We start from the raw sequence: 21310 nt of genomic DNA, 5'->3' as shown, positions 1-21310 counted from the left end.
CTGCAGCCCAGGGATGGCAGGATTACAGATATTCTCCCACTCCTATGGAAAGCTCCTTAGCTGTCACACCCATGAATCACAGCACCTCGTATTTACCGGCTACTGCTTAACTCGTATCTCTGAAATGAGAATTCGAGCACGCTGAAAAATTTCAGACGCCAATCACTTCAACTAACCAGGACATGCAAGGTGGTTCGTATTTTTATCCAGGTAGTAAAAGTTGGAGCATAGGCGTCTAGCTCACCGAATCTGAACCATGCTGTCAATATATTTAAAAGATTTTCATCAAATGGACTGTTTGCCACATTTTAGCCAATTCAAAGTTTACGTTGCTTCATTACCTACAACTCACAGAACGTGGTGTCAAAAGGCCGATTTTCCCTAAAGTGTCCAAAAAATGCAACTGTAGCAGTTACTTTTAAAGGTCTGGAGCTGAGCACCTTGAAACTTTAAACACAAAAACGTATTTAAAAAGATGTGGTTGCTACATCTCTCAGTCAAATTAACTCTGGGGAGAAGTAGGTTTGTGAAAGTGGTGATACAAAGACATGAAGTCGAATTAGCAGAGGCCACTGTAGCAAACTGACTTTCAATGGACATACCCCAAAGCCAGGGATTTGCGTTGTACCAGAGCTGAGCCTGGAGCACTGGACCCAAAGCCTCCAGCTGGTTTGAAGCTGTTCACGGACAGACTTTCACCAAGCAATGCAGAATACAGACTGTGGTGTAAGGCAAATATACTGAAATAGGAGAAGAAATGAAAGCCAAAAAAGTTTAGTAGAAGAAAAAATGCAGAGGCAGAATTGTGTTTAAGATGAGAATGGTTCTACTACTCTGCTCTGTCCCCTCCACTCTTCCTTTATTCCTCTTAACAGACACACAAAATTAAAATACAAACAGACAACCACTGCAGCAGATGTAGTGGTTGACCCTCCCCAAATCTTTAATAAATAATTCTTGGAGCACTGCTGACAAACCTAACCCAGTACACTGCACACCCCTCAAAATTATTGATATTTAGTCAAATCTGGTTTTACTCACTAGAAAAGTACTAGTTGATCTTGACAGCAATTTACAGTTTTCTAAAATAAAGAGTGGTCAAGAAGTGCAGTTACAAGTACTACATTTTTGATCTTCCAAGAATTGAATGGACACAAGTCTTAACATTATTTTTGCCATTGGGACTTCGGTAAATTGAGAAACAATAAGTCACTTAATTTCTACAAAATACTGAAACCCTTGACATCACAGTACTTACTGCAAAACAAAGGCTTAGCATCAGGTGCATGCCCAGCCAATGGAAGACTGTAAAGAAAAATGTGTTTCCATTGCTATTTCTTTCTCCTGAATAGCAATTTATTTGAAAAAAAAAAACATTTTGAAAAATAATCAGAACTTTATTTTACCTTTCATTTCAACAGTAAATAAATATTCCTAATTTAACATTCACAAGACATACTGCCCTGTAAAATTGCTGCTTAATATTCAGCCAAAGAGCATGTCTCAAATACATTACTCCTTGTGGAAGACAAGACATGAGAAGGCAACCCCATTAAAAATTGCAGGTTAACACCTCAGTGGAAAAAGGCCAGTGTCAGACACTGCAAGAGAAAAAACCCAACACGTTCCCTATTCTGCTTTGGGCACACAAGATCTCTTCGGTTTCAGGTCAGTGAGAAAGGAGCATCAAAATTTAAATTTAAAGACTATTAGCAAATCCACGCCAAGATAACAAACACTAAGGCAGGCTGTACTATGCGGCAATGCACCCTAAGCAAAGCGTGCATCACTCTTTTTGCTTTTTTTCCATCACCTCCTAATCCAGCTTTCTATAGGCATCACACAAATCCATCAACATGTAGGATGTGTGCAAATCTCTTCACGTGAATAACCTGAATAATTCTTAGACCCCATATAAGAAACAGCTATTCCTCACTTCTTGTACCTCGTTCCATCTTCCCCACAAAGTGAAACCCTTCTTCGGTGCTGAAAACTCATTTTAAAACGTTTTTAAAAGACATGGTAAAAACCAGGCCGTGACGTAGTTTGCTCTCAAGTCCACTTACACTTTACACTACAACATGGTAGATATACGCACATACAAAATTATCCAACATGCGGCAGAAATTTGAAGAAAATGGAAACATAATAGACGAAGAGCCCTGCGTCCCACTCCGGCCAGCCCTGGCTATATTAGGGAAGGGGAAGGGCCGGGCTGGCCCCGCCGGACCGTGACCCCCGGCCGGGCTGCACCCCCCGGCCCCACGGCCGCGCCCCCCCTCCCTCAGCGCTGCCCCCGCTCTGCGCACTGCGGGCGCGGCCCCCCCTCCTCCCTCAGCGCACTGCGACCCCCGCCCGCCGGAGCGCCTTCCCCGGCGGCATGCCGGGCTCCTCACCGGGGCGGAGCGCTCCTTCCCGGGCTCGTTCCCGGGACGCCGCGCCCGGCGGGTGGCGGCTCCTCACACACGAGGGGCGCCGAACCCAGCGCCGAGCGCCGCTCGGGTTCCTCCTGCTGCTGCCGCGGCGGGGAGAGAGGCCCCGCCCCCGGGCTGCCACACCAATGGCTGCGCGGAGCGCTACTGATTGACGGTCCCGCGGACCAATAAACGTCGCGGCGCCCTCCCCCCGGCGCTGCTGCGGAGTGGTGCCGCTCGGCGCTTACGCGAAACTGAACCCGCCCGGAAAGCGACGGCCAATCGGGGGGCACGGCCGCCTTGACAGACAACCATGAGCACCAGTAAGAGCGGCGCACCGGCACCGCAAGGCCCGCCCTCTGCGTGCAGCCCATGGCCGCGGGCAGATGGAGCGATCCCGCGGCTGTGGCAGTGCGGGATCTTAGTGGCCTCCGCTCCGTACCCCGGCCGCTTTCCTTTCACCCGCGCCTGAGCTGCTCCCCTGATCCCTGGCCTGTGGTGTACCCCGAGCAGAAGCTCCCTGGTTCCGCTCAGTCTCCGTGCCAGTGCTCCCGCAGCCGCACGGCCCCCGCACCCTGGTGGGGCAGGCTGGGATCTGTAGTCGCGACTTGTCCGCGCAACCTCTCGTTCTCCCGGCTCCTCACCCCGGCCTTCACCGTTCTGCCCAACCCCGAGAGCCGGCGGCACTGCCCCGTCCAGCCCGGCCCTTAGAGCGCCATCCTCGCCTCCCTCCGTCCCCAGCCCCGCTTCCCCCTTCCCGCCCCTCCGGCTCCCTCAGCCCGCTCGCTCTAGTGGATCAGGGACCGGCACAACGCACGGCCAGGGGGGAAGATGATTTTTATCTCGCTACTGAAGAAACGGGGCAAGGGGCGAGAAGGACGGGGAAGACAAAAAATAAGGAAAAAGCGGTGCCCGGGCCCAAAAGCGCTTCCCGTCCGTGACCTCTGGTCATGCGTCACTTCCCGGCGGCCGTTCGAGCGCGGAGCCCGCGGCCGTGAGGGGGTGCCCGGGCAGGGACGCGCCCGGCGCCGCTCGCCAGGCGGGGACCAGCTGCCAGGTGACTGCTGTTCGTCACCAGCCCCGGTTTGTGACAGGTTTCACTTCTTGCCGTTGCTGCTGCTGGGTCGTCGCATGGTGCGCTCAGGTAATTCTGCGATTGCAGCTGCAGGGGCTTGCGTAAGTAAAATAAAAAACTTGCCCCCAGGCAGGTGTTAAGGTGTGCGCTTCCCTCCAGCACGGTACAGCGGCCTGTGGAAAAATGTTCTATGCTGAGGAACTGTGTGGTGTCCTTTGCTCCATCTGATTGCTTGCTCTTGTAGTGTTCTTTAAAATGCTGTGTTCTGATGGGTAGATTTTCAATTCTTTATCTCACTGGTGGCTTCGCAGAACGAGAAAGACAAGGAGCTGCTGGAGAGGGTCCAGCAGAGGCCACAAGGTGATGGGGAGTCTGGAGCATCTCTTTTAAGAGGGGAGTATGTGGGAGCTGGGTCTGGTTAGTCTGGAGAAGACTGAGAGGGATCTCATTAATGCACATTAATATCTCAAAGGTGGATGCCAACAGGATGGTGCCAGACTCTTTCCAGTGGTGCCCAGCAGCAGAATGAGGAGCAACGGCCATAAAATGAAACAAGTTCCACCTCAGCATGAGGGAGAACTTCTTTACAAAGATGGCAGAGCAGTGGGACAACTGCCCAGGAACTCGTGGATTTTCCTTCTCTGGAGACATTCCAAAGCCACCTGGATGTGTTCCTGTGTTACCTGCTCCAGGTGACCCTGCCTTGGCAGGGGAGTTGGATGGGATGATCTCCAGAGGTCCCTTCCAACACAAAATCCATTCTGTGATTTTGCAGAATAGTTGATTAATCAATCAACCAAGATGTTCTTAGAGCTTTGAATTCCCTATTAAGTTTTATTGAACATGCAGTCATGGAGCAGTTAAGTCCTAGAGGAAATTTATGAGGCAAAACCCTTAGTGGAAAGACTCATTTGTCTTAGGCATGTGCTGCTGAGCTGCATTAAGGGGCTATACTTAGTGGCCTGTAAAAATAAGCAGTGGGTTTATGTTATGTAATCAGCTTGTGTTGACAAACAGCTATTGGAAAACTTAAAGTAATCTCTGAACTTGTCATCAGTCTTGCACCCAAATTTCCAATAAAGAAACACCCCCGGGGAAAATATCTAATAACAAGCTGGGTCTCAATTGCTGCCTATGGTGAGATGCATTATAGCAGTAGCAGTGATTAGAAAGAAATTCAACATTGGGTTTTTTCAATTTTATTTTATTGTTTGCATTCCCTTATCCCTTAGTAGCTAGTTACTTTTCCAGATCATTTATGATTGATTGAACATGATAGAAGTTGGAACAGATTACTTGGAAATGCTGCTGATGTTGTTTCTCTCATGTAGGAGCTGTCTACTGCTTGAATTTAAAAAAAGTTTCAGTGCAATTTTTTTATATGGTAGCTCAGTTTCCTTGGAAGTTTGAGAGACTTTTTCAAAAGTTTTCCTGGAAATTATAGTTACTTTACAAATATATTTATAAAGTTTATTCTGTTTTAATTCAGTTTTGCAAAGTAATGGGAATTGCATCAAATAGTTATAAGTACACTGTTGTAGAGCCCTTTCAAAAAATCTTCATCAGACTGGAAAAAGGGGAATCACTTTTACAAAACACATGGTGACTCCCACCAAATAAAAGCATTTATCCTGGTGTGCATAGGTTCTTCACTTCATAATTTTTTAGTGGTTTTTTTATGCCTTATGAATGAATCATGATGTAGGTCCATGAATCTTCCTCATCCCTGCTTTTAAACCTTTTATTTACCTTAAATTATAAATACCTTATATTTATTAAATGCTAGTGGATCGTTTACCACTATCTAGTCCTGAGATACTTCAGCAACTTTAGATTCATAGTTACTGAATTCAGTAGTTTAACTATTTCATCCTAATTTCCTTTAAAACACTTGAGTAAATACTTCAAAGTTTGAGTTTTTTAACTTGTGCAGCTGAATGAAGTCTCTGAATGAAAAGCTAGGTCTCCTCACAAAACCTTTTAGGTTCATTTTGTCTGAAAAAAATGCAGCTGCAGAGCTGGTGATCTGGAGATGTGGGAAGGTCAGTGTGATCTGTATTCCAGCACATGAAGGACACAGAAAAAGCCATGAAAAGTTGTAATTAGGGAATACATGCACTGGTCTTTCTTCCTTACATCTTCTAAATCTGCAAGGACTAGAACAACAGATACAAACTGATCTTCTGCTACACTGACTAAATCCTTTTTTAAAAAAGATTATTTTTATTTCATGACAGTACTACAGTGTGTACATAAGTACTCTGTCTCAAAACATACATGGCCATCACTGCCACAACCATTGTATATGTTGTTTTAATATGCATTGTTCACCACATTGGAATTCTTTAATTATTCACCTAGTCTGTAATTATTCACCATTCATTTATTCAATCATTCACCTAGAGGAAAAAACTAAACAAAAACTTGTACATATCTGGGAGTTGGTGCTTTCTGTTTTGCTGCTTTCCAAGATTGCAAAGTCAGTTTTAATTGTGTTAATAACTGATGCAGAAACATTTTTCATTGTAGTATTGCTATATGCTGATGACTCATGTGCCTCCTCTAAATCAGATCTGTGCTTCTGAATCTGCATGGTTCCTATTCAGTGTTTCAGTGAAAGGATCCTGTCATGATCTTGTTCAACAGAAAGTTAATTATGTTAACATTTCATTCTCATATTGTCACTCACAACAAGCTGTGTAGGGAGCTGATCACAAGTACATCATTATCTCTGCGTTTATAGAATGGAAAATTATCAAAGAAAATGAGTCACAAACTGTCTTTAGAGGTGAATCTCAGAACTGAGTGTTCAACAGCTTTGGGCCCACCAATCCTGCAGCATTGTTGACTTGTGTGACTCTACAGAAATGTTTTAGTTTTTGTCTTTAGTTTTTGTTTACTTGCCAGCAGGCTTAAGTACCACACCTTAATCAACTTGTAAAGGAAAAAAGGTGCAGTGGAAAATATTGTGATAGAACTGAAGTGATTATGGTTATTTTCCCAACAGTTAGAATTGAAGCATTCATGTTTGCTCATTTGAGAGCAGAAGCAGGTATTTATTTACTGGAGCTTTATGTTTTGTTTTCTGGGAAATGCTTGTCTTGGGCACACAGGGGCTTTCAATCTTCTCTTAAGCAAAGCTCTGTGGTGGACATGCATGAAAGAGCCTGGTACTCATCAAGTTCTTGTATCTGCTGCTGAGTCTTCCAGAGGCACAAGGTATAGGAATATTGTTTCTGTAAAGCTATACCAAAGATTCCACTTAGGAAAATGGGGGACTGATTTTTCTTTTTTTTTTTTCTCCTTTTTTTTTTTCCACTTCCCTCAAAGTGGGCATATTTCCCTCTTTTTTTTTTTTTTTTCTGATTTAATTTTTAGGATTAAAAATTTAAAGGAATGTTAGTAAATAACCATTTTTTTTTCCCCTGGAACTCTTCTGAAAAATGTTACTAAAAGAGTTATATTTCAGTGTCCACGAGTAAGCTCGATTTGAATGGCAAATAACTTCCTTCCATGAATAGTATGTTTGCTAAAATAATTATTTCATAGTGTAAAGGGAGAGACACATGCTGCTGTCTTCATCCTGGAATATAACTGGCCTAATGCTGTTAGACACAGTAAAATATTCTAAATTAGTTAGAATGTTTAATGGATACTGTGGTGAGGGACTCTTCCTCCAGCATCTGCACAGCTTTATGCTTTCCAGAGAGAATTCTCAAACCTCAAGGAAAGTCGTGTAGATATTGATTATTCCAAGATGAAGTGATGAGTGTTGTCCCATCAAGCTTTATTCTCTGTTCTGCCATGCAGGTAAGATACCTTATTTCTTTCTCTTTGTTTCCCTCTGGTTCAGCATGGCCAGTGCTCTCCAGGAAACCCCTTCACTCAAGGCCTCTCAGTTAGAGGATGTTGATGCAAAGCTCTCCTTCCTACCTGAAAGGCTGAGAAAGAAACTGCTTCCTTTTCAGGAAAAGGGCATCATATTTGCACTTCAGAGAAGTGGCAGGTAAGATTAGTGTTCAATTACTGTATCACGTGCTAAAGATTGATGTGAAAATAAAGTATGCAGGTAGTAAGTAGAAAAATCATAAACTTATGTTTCTATAGTAGAAAGTAAGAATGTGATGCTAAAAATAATTATTTTAGGTAAACATTGTTTTTTACAGAGGTTATTCAATACCAGCAATCTCAGGTGAGTTATGTTGCAGAAATCTTTCATAAACTGTAAGGTAACGTGGTTTAAAATGAGTTGTGGAGGTTTTTTCCACAGAGGATGAGGAGGTTTAATAATGCATTATGCAAAAGAGAGTTGTAGTATCAAAGTTCTCATGTGAGAGGAGGTTGATATCAGTAGGACCATAATTTTTGTTATGTTAATGGAGAATTCCTAAAATAAATTAATTCACATTTGATTCTTTACTTTTTAATGGCGTGGTAGAGCTGTTAAGGGAATGACTAACAGATCTTGATGCATCTGTGTGGTTCTATTTTAAATTTGGTACAACTCTGGAGTGTAATCAGGGTGTTCTGGAGCTCACTGAGCTGCAGCAGCAGAGCAGGAGAAGCCTTGCAGAGTGCTCAGGTAGCCAGGGCAGCAGCTGATGGAGTTGGCACTCAACAGTTAAGTACCTGCTCAATCAAAAAACACAGTTTATGCAGCAGAGGCTGGAAATATTTTGCTGAGTAAGAACCTGTTAGTGAGTTACAGGGTTGAAAAGGAGAGGGGGAAATGCTATTTCCACATTTATAAATTTTAGGAAATGTGGGCAATTGCAGCCTAAAGCTGTGAAACCACTGTATGCTGTTGTTTTGGAAGGAAATGATGCTGGGGAGGGCTGGCACAAATAGAATTACTGTAGCCTGTGTGGGAAAGATGGATGAAATTAGTTCCTGATTATTTCAGTTCTTGCTGAGAAGGACAGGCTTAGGGCCTAAGGGGGTTGCTCACTCATGTTTGTGATTGTTCTCAGGGGAAAAGAAATGTGCATCTTTCCTTCTAAAGGTGAAAAATTAGAAAGGAAATTTTAATCAGCAGTTCTTGGAATTACATGGAACTTTTAATCAATTAAAATCTCTGCATTTTTTCTCTTTGATTCTTTTCCTTTGGCCAAAACCCTTCAGCAGTGCTGTCTCAGGGAGTGAACAAACCATCTGTTTTGTGCTGCTGGTTTCAGTGGCAGAACAGAAAGATGAGTCCAGCCCTTCACATGAGAGCCTGAGATTTGATATGCTTTGTGCTGAATTAGCATTAACTACTTGTGACCACCAGCCCTATCAGACATTTTCTTGCTGAGAATGGGTGGATATCATTTTAATAGACAGCTAAGACTTTGGTACAATATTCAGCAAAGCCTGTGTTAGAGCTGAATTTAATAAATCCAAAGCCCTTGGCTGCCATAGAATATGCAATTGAGGTGTATATTTGTGTATACAAATAGTGAAATAACAGAAGCCATTAAAATTAACAAAACTACACATTTAATTAGGGTAGGCTAATGGATGTATTTGAAAATGTCATAATCTTCTGCAGGCTGTTGTATAATATAGAATTTCCTTGGGAAGCAGCTTAACTGTTCCAGAACTGGATAAATTTTTATCAGATGTTTCTTTCTTCTTTTTGTTGAAGTAGTAACAATTGCCTGCAGTAAGTATTCAGAAAGGTTTGGAATACTTATTCTAATGACTCTGCCATGGAAGGAATTCTATTTTTTTCATTTGGTTTATATTCATTTTTTTCTTTAAGTCTTTCACTAACAAGAGTTTTGCATAACCCAGCAGTGATGGTTTTCATGTGACATGCATATGAAATAATGTTCATCATGATTGCAAGAAATCTTGCTGCTTGGCACAGCAAATTCTATGTGTAAGCTGGGTCACATTGAGGAATTGTGAGCACACTCTCAGCCAGCTTCTATATAAAGCAAACTGTGTTAAGTCAAACTTTCCCAAGGAGTATTTTTTAAATCTGGCCCTTGCTGATGCAGATCTATTTCTCTTCCTGTCCCAAAAGAGAGAACAAGAGCCTCTGGTGCTTGTTGCTGAGTTTTCTTATTAGTTTGTCAGCCCTTGCCTCACAGAAGTCTTTCCCTTTTGTGTACTCCATAATGATTTAAACCTTCTTTCAGTATTCCCAGTGGTATATTTTCTGTAGAAGTGTCTTTTCTAATTTTAAAAAATATATAAGCACAGGACTTGAAGTGAGCAATATGTGCATCTCTGCCCATCATTCTCCTTCCCCCAGGCTATGCTCTCCCTTCACAGGCATCACTCAATCCATGCTTTGCTGTACTGGTAGGAAGCTGCTGTAGAGCAAGTGTTGGCTGAAGAGATTCAATTAATATCATCTTAGATCAGACAAGAACCCAGCATGAAAAGGGACTTATTATTAGAACAAACTCTTATTTTTGCATGAAAGGGGCTGGGAGTGAGCTATTAATTCCCTTGTCTCTTCCCAAAGCATAAAATAAATATGCTGTTGTGGTTTGTATTTTTGATTCATTGGAAAATGAATCAAAGGCTTTTCCAGTAGATGCTCCAAAGGCATTATCTCATCTAACAGAGATTGCCTAACACTTTTCTAGGAAATGACAGTTCTAGAGCCAACAAGACAGTGTGTACTTCAACATAAGCTAACACACCTTTTATCTCAGAACATGCCTTAAAGGTGCATAACTGACTGGCTGCTTATTCCTTCCTAGAGATTATTCTTCAGACATGCACTTTGGAATGGCTGCCTAGGGATGGATACAATTTATAGTGGTTGTTTGTAGCCTCAAACTTCATGTGCAGAAAAACTGGGTGCACACAACTTACAGCCATGAAGACCATTTCATTTTTGTGATTTTCTTTCAGTGAGGGTGTAAGTTACTTTTAAAAACAGCAATAATATGTATTTATTTCTTTGTGTGTGCTTTAAACTGTATCTGAAATAAAAACCAACCAACCGGTCCCTTTCAGGAATGTGGCCTGTTAGCAACAGGCTCAGGAAGTACTGAGGGTTGTTGGGGTGGGATGTGTGTGTGCTGTTGGGAAGTGGAAGTGAGCAATTCTCTGCTCTCTGCTGCTTCTTAGTCGTGGTTGGGGAGATGTGGACAAATCCCCATTTCCTAAGAACTCAGGGTAGAGCTGAGGGGTCACCAGGTGTTAGTGAAGAGGTGGCAGTGTTGAAGCACAATGCTCTGGAAAAAGTGGTGGAAGCTTGGGTAAAATATCCAAGATACAGAGATACATGGGCAAGTGACTTGATAGTGTTGATAAGGATGGTGTTCAATCTCATTTGAGCTCACATCTCTCTTTGAATATTGCTGATTTGTACTGCTGCTGTTCACTAATGTCATACTTGGAAAGTCACAGTTCTTTTTGCAATCTATTCTTGTTTTATATTCTCTCTTTACAGAAGTGTGTGATGTCTGTCTAGTAATACAAACAATTTGTTCACCTGAATACTCTGTAAAAGAGGCATGCTGTTGTTTGAAATTTATCTCTTATGCTACTGGATATCACTAAATGCTTTATCAAGTTTTGTAATAAAAACTGTCAGCATGTGATTTGCAAGCATCCTTATTTAGCATTGCTTGTCTTGTAGATGGTATCTGTAAAAGATGCCTTCAGACACACAGATCTATTTCTTTCTAGGCATGTTGGCAGAACAATTTGTTTAAGCTGAATGCAAAAGAAGACTTGGAGATGTTTACCACCAATGAAACAAGCAGTTCCATAATTGTATGCTCAAACTGTTTTACTGGGGTGATCTTGTTTCCTCTGGAAGTTTGAGAGGTAATACATTAACTTATATATTCAGGAGCATGTGATTTTTAATTTCCCATACATGCTGGCCTAATGCTGTTAGACATGAAAAAAGAAAATGACCATGGATGGCAATATCAGGATGTTGCAGAGTTCACATCTGCCACTAAGAACAGAAGTTTTAATGCATCAGTTTTAATGGAAGGACAATTGTTTTGTTAGACAGTTCCTATCAAGAGCAAGAAAAAGTTTTATAGTGTTTAATTTTTTTTGGGTAATGGGCTACAGAGAACAATTATGGCAGTGAAATCATTAGAGAATAAAGTGTGAATGTCCTCTGTTATAATGTTGAGTCAGTTGCCTACCCTTCAAAATAGTGCTTTTCCCATTGACTGTGTCTGTGATCCCTAGCAAGCTACACAGGAGGAGGAGTACTTAGTTAGTTAACTCTTTGCTAATTAAACCAGACTATTACTTCAAAAATTACAAGTTTTTGTAGAAATTCATTCTCCCTCTCCTATCTTCAAAGTAGACCAGAAAACCAAAGGTTCAAATTATAATTTCCTTGAAGTTTATGAGCACAGCTGAAAGATTCTTCAGTAGAAAGGCACAGCATTACAGTCTGCTGAGGCTTTAGCAGCTGGAGCACAGAATTGGCAGCCCTTGGGCAGGAAGCAGATAGAAATGTTTGCAATTCCCAGGCACAGCCCTTGGTAGGGTGAGGAATTTCTGATATAAGTCCTATTTCAATTCTTATGCAAATTTCTACACAAATTTCTTTAACTTTCTAGGATGTATTATCCATTGAGTAGTATGAAAGGTATAATTTCCATTTGAGTTGGGTGTCTAAGGAAGCTATAGTTTTGGATTTTGGAAATAAGAGAAAATATGTTCAGTCCATGCACTGCCATGCACATTGTAGTTTCTGCTAGAGCAGTAGGCACTTTTGTCTTACACTTTTCTATAACTACTTTTCACTTTCACTCTTATTTTTGTCATCATTACTGAGTTTGCTTCTGGGTTTTATGTTCTCCATTAATCTTTCTTTCTCCTTCTGTACAATGCAATTGTTGCTTTCTGTCTTGTATTGCCTTTTTAAGTTAGCAGAGCTTGTTTTACTTTGCTTTTACCTTTGCTATTTTTGATCTGTGATTACTGATTGATTTGCTCTTTCAGTGTGTTTCTATTCTTCAGTTTCTTATCTTTGATAGTAGCTATGAATAAGAGAATAGATTTGTCTTTCAATTCTATTTGGAAGCACTAAGCCTAGTTGCATGTCTATATATCTCTTACTGATATCTAAATATCTACATCTATATCTAATTTTTCTGTCCTTTGTTTGAAATGTCATAGGTTTCTGCAAGTCAATGTTGTGATTAAATGCAAGACCAATCTGCTTTTTACCATTGTCTAATTTTTTTTTTTCAGAATCTGCTGCATGATTTAAAGGAACATTTACAAAAATATTTTACAGACTACTGTTGAATTTTTTCCAGTTACACTGACTTCAATAAAAGCCAAAATACATAAATTTGCGTGTTAGAAAAAGAAATTACCTTCACTTTTTTTAACATGTCTATGAGTATTTTCTTAAATATTACATTTTAGTTTGTATCTGGTGGCTTGCAGATCAAGTGCCAGCAACAAGTCTCCATTATTTGTAGAGCTTGAGATCAGAGATCAGATGGGAAGAAAAATAATTGTAACTTTTTTTTAATTCTGTCTCTAGTCTCAGTGCTTTATAGTTAGATAGCCTGAAAGAGCTATTTGAAACAAGGCATAAGTCCCTTGCTAGAGTAAGAAAGAAATAATCTTTTATTCCAATATATTCAGCAACTCAGATGTATTAAATTATTCCAATTTTCTGATAAATGTGGGTCCTTAAACCTGCATTATAACAGGTGAGCAGTTATCTCCAGTCTTAGAGAACAAAGCACAGAAGTAATCTTTGGGGAACAAGAAGGGGATTGCTATTTAGTGAATATGGAGAGGATCAAACAGTTAATGCATTTCAGCTCTGAGGGCTGAAGAAAGATTTCATTTTTTTAAGACGTTGGTTTGTAATGATTCAGAGTACATCTCACATTTGAGGAGTGCCAAGGAAGAGAGGGATGAATAAATGAAGATGCTAGCTCACAGAATGAGGTTCAGATGCAGGAAGTATGAATGAGAGACTGAGCCAAATTCTGCACAGCTTTCATAGCCAGGGAAGCTTGTTTGGAAGTGATGCTGGAGGAACTGGGAAGCAATTCAAATAGAACAAAAAATGCATTGTCAGTAAGTGAATCTAGGATATAATTCAGGAGAGGAGCTATGTGGGGTGAAAAAGAGAAAAAGAAGACTTAAGAACAGAAAAAAAACCCAGTGGTGGAAATAAAAGGATTTACCTGGGTTTAAATGTGGACTTGTAGCAGCAGGAATAGAGAAGAAAATGCAGATTTTAGAAATGCAGGGCACAATTTGTTAGAATGGAAGAGGAGAACCAAGTGAGATAAAGATTACAAGTGTGGGTAGTAGGTTGTCAACAGTGATGGAGGGAGGGGAAAGGGGAAATGAATTGGTGTTAGCTGTGTGCAGGGAAGGTTTGCAGTGTGGGAATCCATGATGAGAAGTTGGTGTTTAACCACAGCACCAGGAGAGCACAAAGGGGAGGGAGCAGTTCTGAGTGTGAGACAAGTCACTTTAATGAGAGTGAATAGAAATAAGGTCCTAAAAGAGTCACATTCTGACTGACTTAATGCGAGTTGGAAGGAGAGGAGGAGCACAGGCACAAGGGAAAAGTGTCCCAGCTCACCAGGGAATGCAGAGTTTATAGGGAAGGTAGTGATAAATATCTGCATTTCATTGAAAGCCAGTAGACTGCACACTAAGGAAGCTTCTCTGCTGCTCCCAGGTATTTCAGTGATGCCAGTTAACAGCAAGGTTAACATTTGCAGCCTCGATTATCAGGAGCTGAAAATCAGGAGTTGAAGTTACTCTGTTTTCTTGCACTGAGTCAGCTGCTGAGCTCATTTGTCTCTGAAGCCAGTGACTGAATAGATGAGGAGTTTTCAGTGTCACTGTTGGGTGTCTTCTTGGCTGGAAGTTTAGTTTTTCTAACCTAACAGTTCCATTAATATGTTCTAAAAACCTATTGCAGTTCTGGGCTTCACCTTCAACTTGACCACTTTGTTATGTGTTATTTCACACATCTTTGCCAAAGCTAAAATACCAGAACACGTGGCCTGAGAGCTTTCAAATACTAATAAAGCATTTTAGGTGGGTTTTTCAGTTACATGTGGAGTGTTGGAGAAAAGCATAAAACAGCACAATGATTCTCCTCTACACTCCTTTTCAGAATCATTAGCAATGCAGATGTGGCAATTTAGTGCATCTTATGTTAAATCAGAGGTTGGGGTTTTATCACTTAGGGCTTTTTTAAATACCTAGTGTAGTTCAGAAGCAAGGGGAAGATTTATCTTACATCTTTTGGAGCATTATTTTTGCTGCAACACCCTTGATTGTTGTTGCAAGGGAGTCAGCTCTTTTGTTCCAGTTTTAGGACTGCGTGCTGTGATTACTGACACACAAATGTAATGGTTGCTTGCGCAGTTTTATATAAAAATGTTCTAAGTTCAAATTCCTTAAATAACCCTTGGTTGAGATGTTAGTGCTGAAGTGTTGGCTTGTGAGTAGGAGGTAAATTATATGTTGTAGTGTTATATAAAACTGACTCACATGAGTAGGTGAGAATCCCAAGAATATCAGGACACCCACACCAGTGAAAGAAAGACTCAAGCTTCCTCTGTACAGCATGTTCCAAAGCCTGCATTAACAAAAAACAGCTTTAATTTGCTTGAGTAGTAACAAATTTTTTCAGTGTTTTAAAAAATGAAGTGCTACAGCTTTCACTGTTTGCCTTGGAAAATGCATTTAAAAAGGAAGGAGTTTGTTCTGAAAAAGCTACCTGCAGTTCTTAGTGGTTTTTCCTGGATAAATAGCTGCTGAAAATCAGTCAAGAAGTTAAATTATCCTTCCAAGCAAGGAACAGATGTATTGGATTGCTGTACCCCTTTAGTTTTTAGTCTACCAGGTAATGAAGCACAACTTTCTAGAGAAGATACTATCTAAATATTTCTATATTTACAAGAAAGCTCTAACATCAGGTTTTTGACTTGGTAGGATCCTTGGTTGTAGAGACCTTAATTCCAGTGTGGTGTTAATCAATATTCCTCCAAGAGCAAGGTTCAAAATGAGATTATTTCTCTTTACAAAAATACCTTACTGCAGTAGCCATAACTAATAGAAGAAACTTTAGCTGTATTGTTTGCATGGTTAATAGTGCTGACATTTCAAAAGGGGTGACCCAAATGGAACCCAGAAATTGAAATTATTTTCATTTAAATGTTTGTTCTTCCCTGAAACTCATTTTATAAAACTGTGTTAGCATTAACCTTCTGATGCAGACTATTTTTGTATGTCTCTATGGCATATGCCACATGAGCTTGGCCTCAGTTTCCTTCTGTTTCTCCAGTGAACTCATCTGCATAAAATTTTAAAGATCTGCTTGTCCTTCTGCTTTGCAAAGCTGATTCCAATCTTCTTGACATCAACACAACCAGGAACTCTTTCTGTGTTTTTTGAGGTTTGAAAAATTATTTTTTCTGTCCTTTTAGAGGCAGAGCTTTCCTGATAGAGCTTTCAGAGGGCTCTGTCAGGAGTTTTGGCTTTCTTTCTTAGCTCCTTCACCTGTTTTTTTGCTTGTTGCAGGTTTCTCTCCAAGGTTTGCTGCAGTTAGAATGTATAAATGCACCTTTGCCTGGTGCTTGGTACCTTTACAAGGTATCAAGTACCAACCAAGCCTATTCTGATAGTGCTGAAGGTCTGGTTTTGGGGTTCTGACTCATCCAGCTTTGGGTGGTCCCTTCAATTATGGATTCTCTCCATGCAGAAGAAAGCTGGGGTTTGTGTACAGCCTCAGGTGCTTGCATTTGTTCTCTTCAGTGAGCAGCAGTAAGGTTTTGTGTGCACCTGAGCTGCACCAGCACAGCAGACCTTGCTCTCTGCAGGCATGTTCACTCACCAGGTACATCCTCACTCAAAGCTCTTTGTGTTTGCTTGATAGAAGAAAAATGTACTTTTATTTTCAGGCTAATACACCTCAACATGCTGGGGCTGTTACAGTCTGGTGGAGGCCCAAATGATGTTTCCCTTCTGTTTGTGAAAGATCCTGCTGTGTCTGGAGGCCATTGCTAACCCTACTATGAATAGTAGCAAGGTTGTAGCAGCATGTGCAGTGCATCCCAATGAGATTCTGCTGCTTTCTGCTAGGAAAAAATAGATTGCCTTGATGAATGGACAGAGATTCAAACTTTATCTTTAAATGTTTCCCTTCTTCAGAGTGAACCCTGTGGTTTCACAGGATTCACTCTGAAGAAGGGAAACATTTAAAGATTAAATGCAAAAGAATCTGAAAGAATTTGCCATTGACTGGTGCTTTTTGCATGGTTGGACTTTGCTGCTGAGAGCAAGTGCAACTGAGACATCTCAAATTCCTTTTTTCCATGCTTTTCTGAAACTTTTGACCATGTGGGTTGAGCTTCTAACAGGATATGAATCTGTGTATCATAGCTCTGATTTATATTCTTGGATAGAGCTATTATTAAGGTGTCATATGAACAGATGGGACATGAATGATGAAGCTCAGATTGGGTAACTACCAGTTGAGAGGAAATGACTAATTGAACTTCAGAGAACAAGAAGTCTGTCTTCTTGCAGTCAAAATATATGAAACAAAAATACATATTTGTCCCTTCAATGTAGCTGAAGATCTGTTTCTTCTGCTTTTGACAGCATGGAACCTTTATGTCCATGTTGGCAGCTTGTCTGACTGCAGTAATGTAGAACATACTGAAGTTTGTTTTAAATAGAGGCTGCATATTTTTAAGATTATGTAAAGTATTGCTTTTTAGCAGCTTGGTGCAACTAGCTATTAGGTATCTTGTAAGTTCTGTGTGATGTGGGCTATAGAGATAGGAAAGTTCTTTACACTTCAAATCTAATTGTTGTGATTATAAACTGGAGACATTTCATTATTTCCTGTCCTCTATAAGGTGTTTTTCATTGCCCCAGAATCCAATGAAAATAATTTGGACTTCTTATGTTTTGTAACTACATTAGGCAGACATCTTTAGAATTCTTGTATTAAAACTATGAAAGCTACATAGATGAATGCTTTAAAATGCATCATGTCATAAAATAAGTTGAATATCCTCCATTTCCACTTCCATTAACTCCTACCTGTATCACAAACTCAATCTTGTATGCCATGTTAAAATTTTGTCAAGTGTGTCAATAATGTTAATTAGTTGGCACAAATTAGCAATTTAAAAACTGTAGCACTTCAGGAATTTGAGTCTGAGCAGTGTGGATCCAAGCAGTGATTCATGTCACTAACTGTGTAATCACAGGGGACTTTACACATTCAGATAACTCTAACTGGAGCTTTAAAACCAATTTAGTGCACTTGATTGATCTCAAGCTATGATGTGTCTGGTCAAATTTGAAATGCTGAAAATTGGCTGGATTGCAAGTACAGGAAGAAAACCCCAACTACTTATGACAAAGCAATTTCATCATTGGGCAGGAGAAGAGAGTGAATACTTCTCAAAGTAAATATATCACCAGAGATCCCCAGCTTTAAGCATAGGGGTGTTTCTGTGGCTCTGTTTCTATTGGTGCTGCAGAAATGAGGAAGATAAAACTCTGTTGATCACTTAATGTAACCTCTGTTTGCAGAGTTATTATGGGTAAATTATTATTGTTATTATTATGATGACAGCTACTTTGTACTTTCCTTCATTTACCAGCAACAAATTGATGAGTTTCTATAAATATTTGAAAGTCATCAACTTTGTTGCTGCTACATAAGAAATTTAACTTAAGGACATAATCAGTGGAAGTTAATAGACATTGAAAACAGGAGATACTCTATAGCAGCAAAGATTTTATGAGTACAGCCTGAAAATGAGTGCAAAAAGGAAAGCAGAACCATTTCTTATTTGTCATCAGATAAAGTCATCAATGTTTAGGTGGCTACATTTCACTCTGATGAAGAAATCTAGCTCTATGGAAAAGATGTTCCTGTGGTTGACATGCTTTTAAAGTGGGTGATTTTTTATTTGCTATTCAGTTTCTAATTGTCAGAGCCATTTGTAAATCACTCTGAATTTCTTCATTTTTGCTTGTTATCCTGAAGGGAAGACAGAGCATCCAAATAGTTCACCTGTGCCAAAGAGTAGTGCAACAGAATCCTACCTATTCTCACATTTTCTTATTGTCTGAACTGGCATAATTAACATTTCACTATTTATGCAATTCTACTAAAATTTAAATTGATTTGCTGAGAAATACTGTATTTGCAGCAGAAGTTGGCAAGGAATACTTTTATTCCTGTCCTCTTTACCACATTTTCTTGCTACCAGATGCAGCTTGGTTATTGCTATATTTGTACTTCAGCTCTGATATTCCTACAATAAATTATCTTTATTGTTGAAGGAGGTGTGTGGTTTATTCTTGAGCTGTCTGTGCTCTGTGGCTGTTAGTTGTAGCCTTACTCATTTGCTGCATTTGTGTAAGGAGTTCTACTGCAACAGTAGGTTATTGTGCATTCCAATTGATTTCAGGCCTCAAACTGTTTTTTAAAAACATGATTAATGTACTGAAAGCAGTTGGCCTCCAAGAATCTGCAAAAAAGAAAGACTTGTTTTGTAAACCTCAGTTCAAGCAATTATCAATGAGTATTGAATGGAAAAAAAAGTCTTTGAGCAAAAACTGACATTATTTTTAAATTAGAATTGTGTGTTAGTTGTCTGCAAATAAATGTCTTTGCCCAGCTGCAAATCACAGACATTAAGGTCTCACAATCATGAGTTGCCACTAAAAATAATTGTCTCCCTGCCTTTTTATTCCTTTGTAAATCTGTGCAGACTTGGGCCTTTGTTTTGTTTTATTTTCTTCCTATGTTTTCTTTGCTCCATCCCTAACAGCTGGGGCGGGGAAGTTGCAAAGCAATTGCAAATAGATAGTTTGTTGCTTATAAAAATGGAGTTGTGTAAGAATTAATTTAAATCAATTTTTTACCTCAGTTGAATGAAACTGCAGAAATTAGTAGCCACAGGAATTTATACTGGCAGGCAGTGAGCAAACAGCATTATGCTGTGGTTCTGAAAATATCAAACATTTTATCATTTTTGGCCAGCTCCACTAACTCCAGAGTAGCTACCACTAAAAAAGCAGTTCTGTATTACTTGGAAAGATTTTTCTGGATCAAAATACAGAATGTTTTTATCTTGTTGAGTTAAATTTTTTTAAAGACACTAAGACCTGGAAGATCTTTCCAATTTTTTCCTGGAAGGAGTGCTATATTTGAGTTACACAGTGCAAAGGTACATATAGAATCCCAGAATGGTTAAAATACCTTTAAGAAATTCATGTAAAAAATGGCATTTAATGTTTACAAAATGTAAATATGCTGAACAGAATTTACTATTTATGACTGGGGACTCAGAGTTGTCATTGTCTTTACACAGAGTGGCTTTGCCAAGTGACTCCAAAATGGGCAAAGAATCAAATTCATTTTCTAATACTTTAACTGGTACAATTGGTGGGGAAGAGGGAGTGTCTGCTTCTATTTCAAAACAAATGTGACAGCTCAGGAAAGCACATTTTTGAAATCAATCTAAAATACAAATAATCCTTAATCATGAAGCACAGAAGTGTTGCTGTTTCTGAAAGACAAAAGAAAATTGAAGATACTCTTCTTGCCTTGGAAGTGTCTCTTATGATTACAATTAATCCATCCCTGGACCTAGGCAGAAATTCAGTTTTGTAATTGCAAGTTCTGCAGTAATGCCAGCAAACATATTTGGAAGAATTCTTGGACTTACTTTCAGTTCATACCAAATTCATTTTTTGTAGGTGATATCTGGAGGAATGAAGTCACCTTTTTTTCCTTTCATTGGTTCTGTAAATCCAGAATTTTAATTTATAGTAAACAATTTGTAAGTATTAGTTTATGTATTATATTTTGTATTAATTTCTGCTTTTCCTCCCCTTTTTTGTTTCCTCTTTAGGTGTATGATTGCTGATGAGGTGAGTGATGTTCCTGTTCCTCTAACACTGTCTTTTCTGGTGTTAATGCACTTGGTGCAGATGTGACTTTTTTGTTTGAGAGTTGTGGGCAGAAAGGCTGGTAATAAAAGAATCCTAATTTGTGTGATAGTCAGCAGATATCCTGAAAATACCTAAGTGAGGGAAAAATTGGAACCTGACATAAGTTTAGAAGAATCCTTGAGAAAACTTAAAAGGTTACTTTTAATTGTAGGTTAAATCTCCTGTACTGTTACATTTTAAAAACACTGACTCAGTTGATTTTTTTTAAGTGCTTTATAATTGCATAGTGAGCTATTTTTAGTGCATTATTAGACATTCCTGGCCCAAAAAGATTTTTAACAGATATGGTTTCCAAAGATGAATTTTTTTAAGTGCTCTCATCAAGTAGTAATAGTAAAATTTATTGTATCCATACATTTAAAAATATATGTTGTATTCCTTATCAAGGAAATCTGAGTCCAGCATTTCTTCCCCCAGATAAAATATTTTTGTAATAATGTTCTTGAAGTATTGTCAGTACAAAACCTTTCTGAAAAAGAGAATTGCTGTAGTCTCACAATTCTAATTTGGGTTTTCTTGACACACTAGGAGGGAGAGGGAGATGGATTATTGGGATTTAAGCATCTCCTCATACTATAAAAATCTCATTACATCTGGAGATAAACTATCCTGGCATAGAATGCAAAATATCTGGGAGCTGTGGAGAATACAAAAGTATTCAGGGGAAGAGAAAAAGGGAAGCTTGGGAAAAATCAAAATATCAGCAGTAGCTATTTTTTTATTAAAACAGTTTATTTCCAGCCTTGAACTAGAAAATGAGCTGTGCATAATTATGTTAGCAATAAAAAGTCCTGGAAGATACATTTATTCCAAAATAAAAGTTGTATATTTTGTAATGACAATAGGTGTGGCACTGGAGGAA

At 39.5% G+C, this 21310-nt stretch overlaps 2 protein-coding genes across 4 annotated transcripts in view; one reads left to right on the top strand and one right to left on the bottom strand.

Moving 5' to 3' along the window:
• Positions 1 to 2533, bottom strand: part of R3HDM1 (R3H domain containing 1) — an 80416-nt gene extending 77883 nt beyond the window's left edge. For all 3 annotated transcript variants that reach the window (XM_059475527.1, XM_059475528.1, XM_059475526.1), the window contains exon 1: positions 2397 to 2533. The gene's annotated coding sequence lies outside the window, so the exon portion shown is untranslated. The remainder of the gene's footprint in view (positions 1 to 2396) is intronic.
• Positions 2534 to 3331: 798 nt separating this feature from the next.
• The window catches only part of ZRANB3 (zinc finger RANBP2-type containing 3), a 39848-nt gene continuing 21869 nt past the window's right edge, over positions 3332 to 21310 (top strand). Inside the window, exons 1-3 of the mRNA XM_059475529.1 lie at positions 3332 to 3558; positions 7343 to 7495; positions 20349 to 20367. Of these exons, the coding sequence (XP_059331512.1) occupies positions 7344 to 7495; positions 20349 to 20367 (171 nt within the window). The 5' untranslated portion in view covers positions 3332 to 3558; position 7343. The remainder of the gene's footprint in view (positions 3559 to 7342; positions 7496 to 20348; positions 20368 to 21310) is intronic.

Source organism: Ammospiza nelsoni, chromosome 7, assembly GCF_027579445.1.
Source record: "Ammospiza nelsoni isolate bAmmNel1 chromosome 7, bAmmNel1.pri, whole genome shotgun sequence".
Classification (NCBI taxonomy): Eukaryota; Metazoa; Chordata; class Aves; order Passeriformes; family Passerellidae; genus Ammospiza; species Ammospiza nelsoni.
This window is presented reverse-complemented; position numbering and strand designations above follow the sequence as displayed.